The sequence below is a fragment of the Microchirus variegatus genome (genome assembly GCF_963457635.1).
Source record: "Microchirus variegatus genome assembly, chromosome: 17".
In the NCBI taxonomy this organism is placed as follows: Eukaryota; Metazoa; Chordata; class Actinopteri; order Pleuronectiformes; family Soleidae; genus Microchirus; species Microchirus variegatus.
Window position 1 is genome coordinate 17,277,929 of NC_139818.1, and position 17,409 is coordinate 17,295,337.

The 17,409-nt window shown below is 39.6% G+C and overlaps 2 protein-coding genes across 2 annotated transcripts in view; one reads left to right on the forward strand and one right to left on the reverse strand.

The window, feature by feature from the left end:
- Positions 1-902: 902 nt before the first annotated feature.
- Positions 903-6,551, reverse strand: LOC310939177 (syntaxin-4-like). Its single transcript, XM_083903855.1, has 10 exons — positions 6,418-6,551; positions 5,018-5,122; positions 4,419-4,518; positions 4,128-4,202; positions 3,981-4,051; positions 3,769-3,877; positions 3,345-3,418; positions 2,819-2,956; positions 2,613-2,723; positions 903-2,109 (listed from the first exon to the last, which is right to left on the reverse strand). The coding sequence occupies exons 1-10, from the start codon at positions 6,445-6,447 to the stop codon at positions 2,029-2,031; spliced, it is 894 nt and encodes a 297-aa protein (XP_083759981.1). The 5' UTR covers positions 6,448-6,551; the 3' UTR covers positions 903-2,028.
- A 1,861-nt stretch (positions 6,552-8,412) lies between these two features.
- LOC310938915 (rho GTPase-activating protein 44-like) overlaps positions 8,413-17,409 on the forward strand; it is a gene marked incomplete at both ends in the record, with an annotated part of 56,572 nt that continues 47,575 nt past the window's right edge. Inside the window, one exon of the mRNA XM_083903545.1 lies at positions 8,413-8,465. Within this exon, the coding sequence (XP_083759671.1) occupies positions 8,413-8,465 (53 nt within the window). The remainder of the gene's footprint in view (positions 8,466-17,409) is intronic.

Here is a 17,409-nt window from a genome sequence, read left to right on the forward strand (position 1 = left end):
CTGGATGAATTTGTGGTGCATGGTCTAAATGGTGTTCTCTCTATGGCATTATGATTGTGCCTACGTTTTCTGGTCGTAAGCTTATTGTGACTCTTCTTTTGTTTCGCGAAATATATGACGCAATATATGACACAAATAACTTGTCCTTTGATAATGTATAGTATAGGGGTTTTGCTGTCTGATTAAGGTTTGCCAGAGATTAAAAGAAGAGAGTGAAACTCTTTTTCTTAGCATAATTTCAAGTACATCTTGTGATGAAGGTTAAAAGGTTACAGCCATTCATTTTGTGGAAGCAAATAGCACCATCTTGTGGCTACAAGAAACAAGTTCGGGTGTCGAGCCTATTTACTTATTTATGTGACTTTATTTATTCTTAAAATGCTGGAAAATGCTTACACTTTGATTATAAGTCAAGCAATGTTGTGTATCATTAGTGCAATGCTATGTGTTTTTCCATTATGTTATTTTTTATCTTATTGTTGTCTAAACATGCATTATTAACCTTGCCCAACATTCAGACCTCTGAAAAACATTACATTCAACTTTTGTTGTAGTTATAGATTTTGAAATATTTAAATTCACCATTTAAAATGAATGGAGACCGACACCAGGCGCTTTCTCCCTCGCACGGATCAAAGGAAGATAAAGTTCCCTACCCCAGTTGCCGTGGCAACTCGCATCAATTGCAGACGACTGCAGTGAAAACCCTTCTGATTTTCCTCTGTTTAATATAATATGAATATTTTTCTACCCACAAAAAACTGCAAAAACAAATACACAGCAAACAGATTATGACAATATTTTATTTTAAAAACAATCTATATTAAAACAAGAGTGATGCAAAATTCAACAGCCATAATATTACACAGTAGCAAAATCACTGTTCTGCACCAATAGGCGACTTTCCTAGTTCCACTGTTGGATGTGGTTTATTTTAATTTTGTGGACAGATTTGTCATAATTGTGGTGCACAGCAGGTCCCATTACTGCTCCAGTCTTTTCCACTTTGAGTTAGAAATGACTAAGAATGTGAAAGAAAACGAAAATAACATTTTAAAGTCTAACCAATGTTTTATGTATGATGTGAAGCCAAGGACTGGGCAGCTGTGAATTCAAACATATATTATAAGAATAAAGAATAGAACACTTACTCTGTCCATCCCTTCTTGACAAAGTTAGTCACAACATCACAGTATCTGCTTGACATACAGAAGGCACAAGTTTGTCTTGTTTTGTGGAACTTTTCTTTCTTATAGCAGCTCACGTAATGTACAAATTCATAAATACAAACTGGTAAATTAAGTAAAAAGGGGAGGGTGTGAGACCTGCAACTGGACCTCTGAGACACTGAAGAAAAAAAAAAAAAAAAAAAAAGGGCTGCGACCTTTGTTTCACAAAAAAATAAATTGTAATTACGCTCGACACATGTACGCAGTTTGAAATCAAATTTCAAGTTTTAAAAATTGTCCTCATAAAACATTTCTTTAATCCTCAGCAACACAGGTTATGTACAATTATATTCAATCTATAAACAAAACAAAAATCTGTTTTATACGCCTCCAATTCACTCAGAAATAAAAAAAAACGTAACAAGAATCTAAGCACATTTTCCTGAGTACAGTATGTCCAGCGCCAGTGTCAGGTTTCAATACTGCATTGTGCTGTGCTCAAGGTCACTTATGTCCTCTTTATATGGAGGAGGGAAAGTGGCACTGACCCAACATTTGTGAGGTCGTAGTCCAGGGTCTGACACATGGGGGGGGGGGGATTACAGGTGAGATTGTTGTCATTTGTCAGTTAAAACAACAGAGAGCACATCTCTTCTTTATAAAAAAAACCCAGAAACAAGTGGGAAGTTTAAAGGAAGGCAAATTTTAAATGCGTGTGTGTGTGTGTGAAAAAAGAAAACCAGTCCAAATTACCCCATACAGCCCTGTGGGCTCATATATTTACATAAGAGGGATTTTTGAACCAGTATTGTGCTTCTGCCAAATGAAATCCTACTGCCGACATCGATCCTTCCTGGCGTTAGGTGCCGAAGGTGGCGACCAATGAGATGACTATGATGAGGATGAGGATGGCCAAACAGATGGCGATCCAAACCTTTTTCTGCAAGTGGACGACAGACAGAAGAGTAAATTATTTTAAAGACACACACACACAAACAATTGACAGTTTTATTTTCAAGACAATATTTTACTATGTGTGTGTATATGTATAGTTTCTTTATACCTGATTAAAATACCAATGACAGGAAAGATATGTTTTATTTTGTAGGTCAGGAGTTCATATGTTGTCCATTATGGAGGTGAATTCAACAGCTAAAAAGGGAATCTGTTTAGCAGTTTTTACTTGCATTTTTGTCATTTATTGTTTGTATTTTACTATTGTCTTTTGACTTTAATATTGAATCGTTTCCTTTTTATTCTGTTTATAGGATGACTTGTTAAAATCTGTCCAGGGCCTAAAGATGAAAAATAGTCTTTTGTCAAATTCTGGCACATTTCCAGTGATGTTTATTAATGTACACATTGTCCCTGTCAACTAAACCGTTGTTAATGTGTCCATTTCACTGTGTCTTTTAGGTGTTTGTGTGTGAAGCCACGTTGTACCTTGCGCGCTTTCTGCTGGTAAGTGACTGCTTTCTCTGTGTTGTCCCTCGCTTTCTCCACATAATCAGACGACTGGGTGATGTTGTTTTCAATCCGGTTGACCATCTCTCCCTGTCAGGAGGGGAAAAAAAAAAAACTGAAGCAGATGCTTTTTTTTTTTTCAAAACCTCAATGAAACTGACAGTGTTTTATCAACATTGCTTTACCTGAGCCTCCACTTCCATGGCGAGGTACTGGAACATGTCATGCAGGTCTCTGATGCTTCGCTCCAGCTTCAGGATCTCGTCGTGTCGCGACTCAATCTCATTCAGAGCCTGTTTTGTGGCTTTAGCGTCGCTCAAGATCTGCACACAACAGACAATGCATGAGATAGAAACATCTGCCAGTGGTCATGAGGGGTTTTCTTTCTATGACAAAGGGGGAAAAGCATCTGCATTATTCACACTATGAGCTGTTGTGACGCTAAAGACACATCTATGATTTTTCCTTCACATGCTTACCATGCGTGTCCAGTTTGAGCAAAAAGAGAGGCTACAACAGAGCAAACCATTTCATACATGCATGTCATTTCAGGACATTGCTGTCACAAATAACTGTTGACAACACATAGCTCAGACACAAACTGTAAATGTGGTGTTCTTCAGGGGGGGGTCTTAATGTTGTGGCAACCACATTGTATACATATTTGATGCACCTACTTTTATCTCGACAGGTTTTACTGCGTATACTCACATTCTGAGTGAAAACATCCGTCTGACCACTTTCGAGCATCGCATCCAGCTCCTCGTCTGACACGTTGGTCCCAGCTGCAGTGGGAAGTGAGTAAGACTTTTACAAGAGAAGAACTGAAAATGAAACTTCTAACAACAACCACAGTGTCATAAAGCATTAATATATCTATAGTGACCATAAGTGCTACATAAGGGGAGTTTAGGTTAAGTGTAATGTGACGTGCTAAGTTGATAAGACAGAGAAATGAGAAAAGACGACATGCAAGTAATGTCTTAAGATGAAGTGAAAACCACAATGACAACACACAGCCAGACAGCAGTGAAGGGGGGGAATGCTCATTTTTAACTGGAAACTGAAGTAACACCACAGCCCACAAAACCAACACACTGACTAATGAAATCACAGCTGTGCGTCATGTGCTCACTGATTTTCAGTTGCCTCTGTATTCTCTCCACGTTGCGGTCTCTGTACTGGGACTGGATGGTGTTACAGTAACCCATTAGCTCCACAAACTCTTTGGACAAGATGCCGTGCTGGAAAGAGAAAGGAGAACGTTTACTTTTATGGTCATTGTAGAGTCGTGTCAAAGTCGTGGATTTAAAAGGAAGCTGTAAAGAGCAACAATTATGGCTCAACCTGCGTGCGTTGCATCCGAACGTTTATGGGAATATATTTTCCGTCCTCCTCTCCCTTCTTCGGTTCAATACCTGTGGAGAGATGAGTGATAAGTGGATGTCAACTTAGCAACACAAAAGTGAACAATGTTTATCCAATAAGGCTTACTCTTCAGCTTTCTCTGGATTTGGCTTGCCAATGTTTTGATCTCTTCACGAATAGTCTGCAGCTCTTTCTTCATACCTGAGCAAGAGAAAATCAACATATTCAGCACACAAATGCCCCCACGTGAGACAATGTACTGTATGTTCTGTCTGTGTGGAGTGGACACACATTCACTAAAACACATAAACAGATGTTACCATTATCACTGTATTATCTCTATAACCCTTTCAGTTTTTCTTTGAATAGAACAGTTCCAAATCTTCAGCAGCTAATGGCCAAAATTAAATGACTTACTCTCCACTGGCAGTGCCTCGCCGAGCACTGTTTTCTGTTTGTTCTCAAGGTCCAACACCATCCTCTTGAGATTCTGCAGTCCCTCATGGATTTCTTGTGCCTACATACAGAGAAATAATCAAGAGAAATTGTTACATTTTCTACCAACAACCCAACTGGTTTGGGTTTTGCTACTCCACAATAATCAGATTACAACCCCTCAAAGTTGTGGTGGTGTTTTTTCCCCCTCTGTGTTGGGGTGTCTTAGTCGAATGAAACCCACATTGTAGTGTTCGTGTTGCTTGTTTTGTTCAATCAATAATATTCAATTACTTGATAGTTGACTTGGACAATATTTGATGAGTGATATCAAGTGTTTTGTTGCTTGAACTGTTAAACTAAGATCTATAATTTAATCTGTAACCATAATACTAGATCTTTAAGCAGACTAGGAGACAGAAATGTTGACAAAACAGAATATAATAAGCAGCTGCACTGCAGATGTCTACCCTTAAAATAAACTGGTTGAAGAGTGACATGTCTTTAAACAGCTACTCATGGAAAACCACTGAAGACAAAACACCTCATGAGAGTTGACTTATGATAAATAAGACATTCACCTTTTTAAAGAAGGCTTCACTCTCCTTCTCCTCTTTGGCTGAAGAGGTTCCGGGCTTGACCACCAGAGCTCTGCCCTCCTCGTCATCATCTGAAGCCTCAGCATGCTGCAGTCACGTTGACAAAAAAAGAAAAAATACTGTCAGTGCTTTGTCATGATGTCGTGGTTTGCTTTCTATTTAATTACTTAATGGAAAAACATGGCTCTCAGTTCTGAACCACTGATTCTCTGAAGTTCAGATCACTTATTCACTTATAGTTACTTCAACAAAGTAATGCATCAGTCTGTCTTTGAGCAGCATAAGTCAAGAAGTAAACAAGTACATTTCCTGGAGATGTTATGACAAAAAGAAGAAACCTTTTAATTTTGGTGGAAATCCTTGGCAGAGTACTCGGCCTGAGCGTTTTCTGTACTTGTCATCATGAGAGGTTGTAGGACATCTTTTTTAATAATCGGCACGATAACGGTATTAGCAGATATACGCTTTGAAATATATTATTGAATACCAGCAAACATGCCAAGATCCACTGACTAAAATAGCAGGCTGAAAAAGCTGCTTCTATGCTAGTGCACAATAAAAGATATTTTATAGCCACATTTGCTGCGACAGATCTGTGAAAAATATGTTGATTTCACTACAGAAGAGAATAAATGACCTCTGCAGTTGGGCAAAAGGAAAGACCTATATATCGTTTTAAAATCCAATATGGTACATCCCTATTTATAAATCAGTAATTTTGTTATTTTCCATCAAGACAATCTATTTTTAAATACATACAATGTCAATTATCAAGACAGAATTTAATTAAAAAAACGAGTTGCATATGTGAAAACCCACATTTGCAGTACTTGTCAGTTCTGGATCAGACTCTTTACGAAATGCTAATCTCTCTGACCCCAGATTTGAGAAACATCCTTATTGTAAAACACAAACAACTGCAATCTCGCAGTGTTTCCCAATGCTCACCAACCACCAGACAAGTATATACATGATCAAAAACATACTGTACTTATACGTTGAACATAATCAAGGCGACACAATCGGTTTTAAACTATTTTAAATGTCGGGAAATGCATGAATAGGGTCGCTACAGTGAAGGTCGTCGCTTTCTCTTCATCTCAATCACTGAAGAGTGGCGTGTGTGTTTCGTGCAGCCCTGCCCTTCCCCGGCCTGCCAGATCATTGGAGGAGAAACGGAAGCTGAAAATAACCTGCGGCTGAAGTTAACGTTCAGACGCAGGATACGGTAACACGTCGTTATTATAGTCGCTTATTGGCTCTCTTCGTCAATGCTGCAGCGGTGTGTCAATTCACCAAATGACAGTTACGCGAAACACGGCGTAAACTTGGTGAAGTTAGCAATGCTGCTAATGTTAGCCGCTAGCTGCTGCCAAACTCACATTTCCCAGCTCTTTAGTTCGGTCCCGCATGTTTCAGGCTGAAGCACACAGATGTCCAATGCCAGAGAGGCTGCGAATCCACGCCCGAGTGTGGAAAAATATTTCCTAAGTGATAATCGAACTGTAAAAACTTTATTGTTTCCTCTACTGTAATTCAACAAGTAACCTCCAGAAGCAGCTCTTCTTCTGGTGCTCGTCGAAAGTAAAATCGATCGCTTACTCACTGGCGCCACCCGTGGAAGAGATGTGTAAGTGCAATATTTGAATGAATGAATTATTAAACAAATGTTCTCATTAATTATTTACATTCATATGCACATAACTGATTTTAAGATCAGAACATACTTTTTTCAATTAAAACATTAAAATGTAATATATATTTTATTTTTAATATTTTAATGTTACTATTGTGTGTTACCTATTTATGTATTACATTAATGAAGATTATATTGGGCCAGACAATCTGTATGATGTGACTGTTAATAAATGGTGAAGGAGCAAATTTGAAAACAATTTTGAGATGTAATAGAGCTATAAAGTGATTCCAGATACAGGAGTTCCAAAAGAGATGTAAAATGGCTGAAAACAGACATAAAATGACCACAGAGACAAGAAAACACAGGGAAGGAAAGAACCACTAAATCAAAAAGACCTAAAATGACCATGAAAACACTAATTGACCATAATGAGAACACAAAACAGATGAATTTACCACAGACACACAAAAGGAACAAAAGAAGATGTATTGAGGTCACAAGGCTGCAAATAGACACCTTGCACAGTCATTTATTTAATTAGTTTATTTATTTAGCGTTCTCCACTTATTATTATATTGTGTTTTTCTTTACAGGGCCTGACGCCTGCAACAGTGAGCCATAGTCTCTCACGGCCACAAGATGATGCTATTTCCTCACACAAAGTGAATGGCTGAGTTTGGCTGTATTTGAACCTGAGAATTATCCTAAAAATGACAATACAACCACTATATCATTGTTTACACTTGTATTGTATGTACTATGTATTATTCTGACCACAGAGCTGAAATTCAATCCATTTTTGTTAAGTTAAAAAATTGTTATTATAACTTTTGTATTGTTTTAGCAGATGGAGGAGGAAAATAAAACTGGCCAAACCCATAAGTCAATAAATAAATCATCACAAGTTATCATATACTATTGGTCATTGACTGCCATGCATTTGCCAAACCTCTAGTTACAATATTCATATATCATATTTAATATAGGTATAGAATATAATTGTTTCAATAAATGTAACTATGTTACATTGTTATATAACTGTATATGTAACATAACTATTGTGTAACATAACTGTAAACTAAATTTAAACATTTTAAATTCTTGTCCCCATGTTTTTTTACTGCTATAGTTTGTAATGTTGATTTTCTTTTATTTTTCTTTTATAGGGACAGGAGATGGAAACCAGCAGAAATATGTGAAATCCAATGTTAGTACAACACAAGAATATGTCTACTACTATTCTTCATCCTTATATTTATTTAAACTGTAAACTGATTTTTTTTTTTTTTAACTCTGCTTTAATGTTAGACTGTTCCAAATCAAATTATATTGAGAAAAAATTTACATTGAATCATATAAATAAAAAAAGTAATCATGTAATCGCTGTAAATTAAGTGGTTTGTTTATGTTTGTCTCCGAGGCCAAGAACTGTATAAAAACGACATTTCCCATGGTGCACCACGGTGGTGCGCGAGGCGTCGTGTCGCCAGCGAGCTGTCAGTGCTGAGGGGGGAGAGAGGAGTTGGTCCAGCATCTCTGGAGCAACGGAGCGGAGCGAATGACAGAGAGACACACACACGGCGTCCTCATCAGCGAAATGAGGAGGAATTAGCTCACACAGATGCCCCAGCTGGATTTTTACAGACTGACGCTGCTCCTCCTCTGACCTGACTTTGTTCCATCAATGAGATAATGTGGAGAGGCTCTGCCGCGCGGTGCTAACGCTGAAAAACACAAGATGAAGAAGCAGTTCAACCGAATGAGACAGCTCGCCAACCAAACAGTGGGCAGGTAAGAAAGTGGGCTTAATATAAACATGTATTTTCACGACACAGAACCCGGAGCTTTATACCTTCCCACGACCCAGAACACGAGTCGAAGCAGAACCGTGGGGAGGAGGAGGGGGGTTTGTGTCGCGTTCACTCAGCTGCTGCTGCTGCTGCTGCTGCTGCTTTACAGCAGTCACTCATTCACTCGATGGGCTTCAGCCGGTTTGATTGTGCACAAAGCAATAGCTGTCAGTGTAGGTCACAGTTGCTGCGTGGACGCTGTGTGTGATTGATTGGCCTCAGCAGGCAGGAACATGTCCGCACTTAAATGAGGAGGAGGGAGCAGACGTGGTACCCGAGGAGCAGGGCTGCTGCTGCCCGCTGACCAATGACAGGGATGGTGGCCCGCGGGCACCCTGCTGGAGGTGGGGCCAGCACTCGCTGACTGATTTAAAATGAATACATAAATACATTATATACACATATGAGGGTCGAAACAATTGCTCTATTAATGAATTACTGATTTTGAGATTTCTGCTGCTGCTTTTTTCAGCTCCTTAAATGTGAATATTCTCTGGTTTTGATTTGAAAACATCATTTCCGTATCAGCAGTAATCTGCATCCACACAAGGTATACTGGGCATGAGTATACAGGTGTAGACAGGAAGCAGATTCTCTCCTCTGTAGTGGTTTAGACCAGTGTTTCCCAACCCTGGTCCTCAGGTGTGTTGGAGCAGGGTAACACCTAAAACATGCAGGACAGTGTTCCCTGACACTGGTTTAGACAACCCCCCTTTTCTCATTTTTACCCCCTGACCCTTGGAAATGAGTTGCTAAGAGCGCTAATTAAAGGGACTATATCTAAGATATGAAACAGGGTTTAAAAGGCCAGGTAGTTTGAGAAAGCAATCTTGTCCAATTGATGCTGGAACTATGAAGAGACACATTTATACCCCGTTTCCACGATATTAGTAATGTTACGGTAATGTGAATGGCAGTCATATCCAGAGCAGAGTTTATGTTTTTCAATGAAAACAGAGTAGTGTAAATGTGGCCTAAATCTTGTCATGCTTGTCTCGTTTTAGTCTTGGAGATCTTTGCAGTTGTATTGTGCTAATAATGACGATCTGTGGATTAACTACAGCACCTTTGGCTATAACTGTTGCACATATAGTGCTGTGTTGTTGAGGTTTTGATGATTGCAAAAAAACAAAAAAACTGACATTTTGAAATAATTTAAATACATGCTTTCCCAAATGTACTCACACACTGTCTGTCAGTGTTGTGTATGTAAAGCTTGTTAGAGATGTCAGCAGCTGGTTTCAATTCAATGACTCATTTTGTCCTCAAGTTACCCCAGACCTGGAGTTTTTAGGCCTTGATGAATCAGTTGTTGATTGTGTATATGTGTAAATATATATATTATTTACACACAATGTTTTAGACTATTAAAGTACAGATTCTCAATGCTTCCAATATCCAGGAAAGGAAATTGCACCCCGTAAATGGTTTGGCTGAAGGAGAAAGACGTATGCACCATATTTGGCCATTGGGCTGTTTAATGTTGTCATGGCAACAGGCATCTCAGGGTACAATCAGTTAAAGTGAGTTTGGGCACAAATGTAGTTGTTGGGAGTTTTCATTCACGGGAGCAGTAATCTGCAGCCACACTTGTGGGGAAGAAGGTCAATCATAAAACCAGTTTATGTCTGGGGAATTTTAGGTTGGTTGGTTTTGGTTTGTTAAGAGCTTCTTTTTTCAGTCCTGGGATTTAAGAGTCCAGGGTTTGGTTCGTGCCTCACTTACTGCACCATTCAAACATGGTGACACATAATATGCAATTGTAAGGACACTTAAGATTATTGTGTTTAGTGTTGAGTGGTTTATTTGTATCAATGTTTTCTACTGATAAATCTAGAGGCTAAAAAACCTCACATACATGCATATCTCAGTATTTTCTAGTTGAAGTTGTGCAGCTGGAACTTCACTCTTAATAAGTGTTGTCAAAGTCTTTGTCTTCTCTTTTATTTGTCAACTCCACCCTTAGCATCTAACTAAAAGTTAATTTCATATGTCAACACTGCGCCATTGGCCATTTGGATCAAGTGTTGTTTAACCCTTTGGAACTATTGCATAACTTTTAATACTTAATCATTGTCACGTCTCTCTCAGCTCAGTCAGATGACAGCGGTGAAATCAGAAAACAGGTTGATCTGCTGCCTGGAGAACTTGCTTCATGTTTATTATTAAGCGAAGGCCGATCACATTTTTGTTGTGCTCTGCTGACGGCAGAAAGGACTTGGTGTCAACCCATCTACTGCCTTGCTCACCTACGCTTACTGCAGGTAGAGAGAGCTGCTGATACAAATCAATGATAAAAGTATTACTGCAGCTAATGCCTTGCTGGAGTGGACTTGGCAAAGGTATCAAAAATATTCCTGGAGGCCATTTAGCCCTTTACAAAAAATGACTGGAATTGTGCCATGCTAGTGCTCGAAGGTACAAAAGTGCTAATGCATCTGAATAGATAAAACCAGCCAATTATTCATGAATGTAGAAACATATGTGTGTGTGTGTGTGTGTGTGTGGAGGGCCAGGTGCTTATTTATTTCCTCTCATCTGCCTGAGAGCCAGAGCACCAGAGCCCAATGAGGCGGAACATCTTGGTAATGAGTTTTAACCTGTATCATAAGAAGCAGAACAGCCAGGGCAATTAGTCATATTTAGAGGTAGAGACTCCAACACGAAGCCTGACGGCTGGAGACACAAGTAATCAGTGATATTTTTCCTCCATGACCTTGGCATCACCTGGCCTGTGATTATGCCTCAGAAAACTACTGTATCACTGTCCTTGTGTCCTGCATGTTTAAAGGCCACATGTTTTACATTTTACATTGATATCCATCAGAAGATCAGTTTAAATAGCAACGATACATCAACATGTGGAGTGTAGCCTAAAACTCACTGAACCTGATGCTTGAAAAAGCTGCTGTAAGACACCAGTGTCTAGTTATTTAAGCCAGATAGAGTTCCCATAGGAGGATTTATAGCTTTTCCTATATACCCCCTCTGCATACACGTTCTTTATGATGCTGCAGCACTTCCTATGCCGTAAAGAAACCCAAAAAAAGAAAGAGACTTGGACGTTAAACTCGTCAATATACAGGTCTATTTATGCTTGACATTTACTCATTTCCATTTAAAAAAGAGCAGCAGAAGGGGAGTTTCCCTTTGCCATATCGATCGACATCTAGAGTAGCCAATAGTGCCACTGCAGCTACAATACAGTCTGACATCAACATCTGCAAGAATCGCAGGGATGGATAGATTGCCCCCGAGTCATCTGTTGCATATGAAATGATTGCAAGAGAGGAGCTCAGGACAGAGAGCCATGATCCCCCAAAATGTATTGAGTATTTTAACAAGCTGTGGATGAAACTCCTCCCACAGTCCAAATACATGCAGATTAGGCAAATTGAATGCTCTAAATTGACTGTAGGTGTGAGAGTTTGTCCCTATTTGGCCCTGTGATGGACTGGCGACCTGTCCAGGGTGAACCCTACCTTTTTCCCCATGTCAGCTGGGATTGACACCAGCGACCCCTGCAACACTCATGTGGAGGATGTAGCGCAAGAAGATGAGTGAGTGAGTGAAACTCAAAAATGAGCAATTCTTTTCTTTTTTAACTATTAAAGTAGCATTAAATCTTCTCTGTCCTTTGGCACAGAAAACATTCACATGAGCATCCTTAAACTAATGAGGCATTTCCCTTCAGGATGACATTGCTGCATTGCTCCAGTTAAGGATATAGGTCAAGCGCAGCTCAGACACAGTCAAATTTTATCTCCAAAACAGTCAGCCTGCACCATAATCCTGTATAATGCTGCGTAAACTGTGTAACTGAGTAAAAAATGTGTAACTCACTGTGAGCACAGAGAGGTTAAAGCAGGGAGGGGACTGGTATAATCCTTGGTATAATGCCTTTGTCACTTCTTTTTTTTCATCTCCTCTTTTGCTTATTCGCACATTTTTGTTGGCAATCATAATCATTTACTGGGTAATTATTCTGCTGGAGAACCGATAATAGGTGTCAGTCCAGGTTCAACAGAAGCGGCTGATGAACGCCGAGCTGGGATAAAGCTGAGAGATGTTAGAAAATAGATTTCTCTTTTCCATCAATGGGCAGGGAGATTATGTGTTACTGCTGGTGTGGTGCATTCAGGCTGCAGGCAACACAATTCCACAGAGAATTGTTTATAACGCTCCATTTTGGTCCTAAAACTGTTAGTCTGTTAGCTTTGGTGATTGAGAGAGTAAATTGCATGTTTATTATGTAAAAAGAGAAATCCTAATGGCTTCATTATTATAATTTTTTTCTCATCCTGCATCATTGTGTTCCCCTGTCAAATTGTGGGCTGCAGAAACACATTTCTGCTTGATGAATGAACCTGTGCCCAGTGACTTATAGTTTTCTGGGAACCTACTGATTGCTGATTGCCGGGCTTGGTTGGCAGTGGCACTTTACCTTTTTCATTTCAATAGACCGCGAGGAAGGAACTCGTGTAACCAGCCATGCTTGTTAGGCTGTATTCGCTGCTGTGACAGCAGGAAGGAGGAGGACAGGATGCGTTTCCCTGCAGTGCTCTTGACATGCTCACAGACCTCTGCTCCTGCCACTGACACGTTATATTCTGTTTGAGTATGACGTCGAGATTCGGGGAAGAAATAAAGTGCGGCCATTTTTTTTCAAAGATTTACAGTGCTCTACCGTTCAAAAGTTTGGGGTCACCCGTACATTGTTTTTTTATGTTTTCCATTAAAAGTCACACTTTTATTCATGAAAAGAGTTGCAAGGTGAATAGAAAATATAGTCAAGACATTGACAAGATTAGAAATAATAATTTTTAGTCAAAAAAATGATAATTTGTTTTCGTCAAAGAACCAGCAAAAGTGTTTCCAGCTTCATTGCACAAGGGTTTTCTAATCATCCAATAGCCTTCTAACGCGATTAGCAAACACAATGTACCATTAGAACACTGGAGAGATGGTTGCTGGAAATGGGCCTCTATACACCTATGCACATATTCCATTAAAACCCAGGCGTTTGCAGCTAGAATAGTTGTTTACCACATTAAAAATGCATAGAGTGTATTTCTGATTCATTTAATGTTACATTCATTGAAAAAAAAGGGCTTTTCCTTCAAAAAAAATGAAATTTCTAAGTGACTCCAAACTTTTGAATGGTAGTGTAGATGTTTTGTAGATGTTGCCAGTTTTGCAACAGTTGCTTTGCATGTGCACCACCTGGATAAGTGCACTTAGCTCAAACCCTTTGGCCATATACATAAAATGAATGACTTAATCATCGGATTAAAATAATGTATGTGAGAACCTTGAGTTTAGACCTCACTCATGCTCATACCGTCGATCAGCAGATCATTCCCGGGAGTTAAACATCCATATTGGGTAATCTTACATCGAACAAGGAGTCTCTAATTGGAAAGGTTTATTTGCTAACTTTATATCGCAAGGCTTAAAGTAAGAGCTGGCACACAGATGATGTGGATTAAAATCTACAGTGTCAGATTCAGTTAGCAGTTAACTTTTGCCATTTCTTGAGGTTTACCTAGAGTGACATGCACATCTGCGTCACTCCTCGAACTTTTGCCTGTCTAAAAACTTCAGCAAAGATGCATTTACACGTTGTAGCTGTCTTTTATAAATTTGCTTATCACTGACGTCGCTAAATCCATTTTGTTGCCGTCAATCTATGAAAGTCTTGGCTGCAGATTTCATCGGCCCTCGTCATCTCTGGTCTTTAGTTTTCTGGACTTCCAGTGGCAGCTGGTTAGCTGACCTAAGCGCTCTGATGGGAGCGTGCATGTGCAGCAGTTCAGCCAGCTGCGGTGGCGGTGCCAGCCCATTTCATTTAAAAACAAACAGGATTTTAAAATCAATCCTAAAACGCGCTGGTAGCCAGTGGAGCGAGGCCAATACTGGTGTGATATGTTCAAATTTGTGTTTCCCCAGTCAATACCTGGTCAATGACAAAATACAATACATTACAGTAATCCAGCTGTGAGATTATAAAAACATGGATTACCCCTCCAGATCTTTTGGTCTAAGATGATTAAAAAAAACCTTTCTTGTGGGTTGTGGGTTAACTTATGTTTTACATGTTATGGCTGCTCATTACAAATAGCTCCATAGTGGAGCACATTAATTGATCCGTTTTTTTTATACCCACATGACAGCTGAAACATTTAGATGACATATAATTAACCAATTTGTCAGATGTAGCACTGTGTGTGCTTGATGTGTGCTAATTATAGCAACATCCTCAGGATTCAGTAATTGATTGCCCTTTATTTGAAACATAATCATTATTCATAGCGATGGCTGCTGTAACAGTGGGAAAATGGTGTCCTGTGAGCAAAATAAAATAATCTACTAAGTGACCAGATCGGTGCTCAGCGTCCATACGATGCCCAGAGGTGAAATGTCCAAGATAAAGCTGGATTAACAGGAGCTGACACACTGTGACACTATGTTTTCAGCATCTCTCCAGGCTCCTGTGAAGTGTTGATTCATTCTGGGTGGGAGAGGATTTATTATGAGTATCATGGGGGGCATTAAGGCTATGGACTTGAGTTTTCACACAGAGGTCCATGATGTAAATGTCATTTTCTGCCCATTTCCTCATTTTCCTACATGGATGCAAACCTGGCTGTTGATTGTATCTGAACTGTATTCATTGTTTAATTGTATGACATTTAGGTAATGTCTTTGGTGATAATTGTAAGAAAATAGTAAACAAAGACTCAACTATTAATCTTTATTACAGTGATGTCACAAATTGAAAAAGCAAACATTATTGCCGTAATTATCACATAGTTATAGAAGGCAAAGGCTTTGAATTTACCCCAGAAAACTGCCACTCATTTTGATAAAGATGGAGCCAAAATGGTGGATGAAGAGGAGTAGTAGCTGTGTAGCTGGGAGACCCTTCTTGTAATGACTCATGTGTTGCAGATAAATTTAGAGTTTCCCAGTTAAGCTTTATCAAATTGCAATCAGAGATTCTTTCTTTGCCCCTTTGGAGATTCATAATCTGTCACATAGATATACGTCGCCTTGTCTTCATCATTGATATCATTTGCATCCTCTTGATCCTCCTGTATAAATTTTGCTTTGTGAAAGTGCAGCAACGTCTGAGATCATGTTTTGACAGTTCTGCCCTGAAGGAGATTAGCATAAAAATAGGCGGAAAAATAACTTCCTTTTTACACACGGAGCGGAGATCACAGAACTGTATTTCATTGTAAAGGTTTGTAATTCTGTGAATCAGCAGTAGGTTTGTGGCGAGGGACAAAACTGTCACAGTGAGGTTTTTCTGTCTCTGTCAGTGTTCTCTGGGGGACGTCAGGTTTGTGGGTGAAGCTGGAGGAGTCACTCAGGGAGAATGTCACTGTCAGTGGAGCGTTATTAAAGTCGCTGGAGTGTGATGATGGAGAAGATGCTTCCATTTGATTGTTAGTGAGCCACCAAGGAGCTGACAGACAGATGCTCAACCTCCTCCTCCTTATCTCTTTTGCTAGGACTGGGAAATAATGTTTGTTTAAAATCAGTGAACAAAAAGCTGCTGTTCAAATCAACCAAGGAGTTCCATCTGTTAAATAATTCACTAAGTTTTCACCCCTGTTTTTTTTTTTTACCACTGACGTTAGCTCATCTTTCAACTGGAAGGTTGTGGGTTTGATTCCGAATCTATGTCGATGTTGTCCATGTTGCTTTAATAATCTGTCAGCACAGAAAGCAATTTAGTAGTTCACAACAAGTCCTGTTATGGAGCTTATAGCACTTAGCTTGGCTCGGCCTGGCTTGGCTTGGCTTGGCTTGGCTCGACTCTACTCTTTTTTTTTTTTGCTAGAACATGGTACCTGCTGCTGTTGTCACTGGAAGAGTCATGACCGCTACTTCCGACAAAGGAGCCATTCCGAACAATGCCTAACTGCAGATCAGTTCAAAAGATTTCAAAAATCCTGAAAAATCCACAAGTTAATCTCTAACATTTAGCAAAGAAATTTCTAAAATCTTAAAGATGCCACATGTAAGAATGTGGCCAAAAACGGTTACTACATTCAAATTTTTTTAGGTTTTGTTTTCTGATGTAACTGGCAACCCGTGGTTGCTCATCAGTTGAGACTCTACTGACTGCAATTATTGGTAGACGGCGGTAGGTGGCGCCACATGCCAAAACATGATTTCAAAACATAAACATGATTTGCAGTCTGCAAAAGATTTTTTTTAATGCAAATATTTTGGCTGTACTGTTGTTGTTGGTGAGTTCAGTTTGTTATATGAACATTATTCCTGAGTCTCTGTGACATATTAAGAGGATTTTATGGCCAGTTACTTTAGATATTAACCTTTAATATTTAGTGACAGCACTGCTGAAAGCCGGCGGTCTTGAGCCGAATCATAACCTGTTTAGCCGTATTTTAGTTCAGTGGCTGTATCGGATAGAATCTGCTGAGGTCTGGTCATACAGGAAGGACTGAACTAATCTTTTTAATGAACTGATTCTAATGATTGAGTACACCGTATAAAACAAGGTCACGGCAGTTTCGTGCAGCCGTGCTATGACCGTCCCGCCCACGTTGATGAGGTACTATGGTAATGGAAAACGACGTGCCTGATACCAAACTGAGCAGAGCCAAGTAATGCCAGAACTATATAATGGAAAAGTGCCACGAGTGTGTGCAACACACCCACGTTACTGGGGCAACCAGGGTCCCCCAGTTTTGCTGTGGCTGACATTACCCGTCCGGCTTCCACCACACTCCACCTATCCTGTGTGATGACGAACACTGGAAACATCAGCTCAGCTGCTACCAACACCCACCTCAGGTAAAAACAGCCCACAGCCTCTGTGGACTATTATGGCGCTTTCTCCGTAATACAGT

Excerpts from the sequence above, each read along its gene's own strand:
- LOC310939177 (XM_083903855.1), bottom strand. The coding sequence starts at position 6,447 with ATGCGGGACCGAACTAAAGAGCTGGGAAAT. Across the intron at positions 4,519-5,017 it reads GTGAAGCCTTCTTTAAAAAG|GCACAAGAAATCCATGAGGG; the intron begins GTGAATGTCTTA and ends CTCTGTATGTAG. Across the intron at positions 3,419-3,768 it reads ACAGAGGCAACTGAAAATCA|CTGGGACCAACGTGTCAGAC; the intron begins GTGAGCACATGA and ends TTCCCACTGCAG.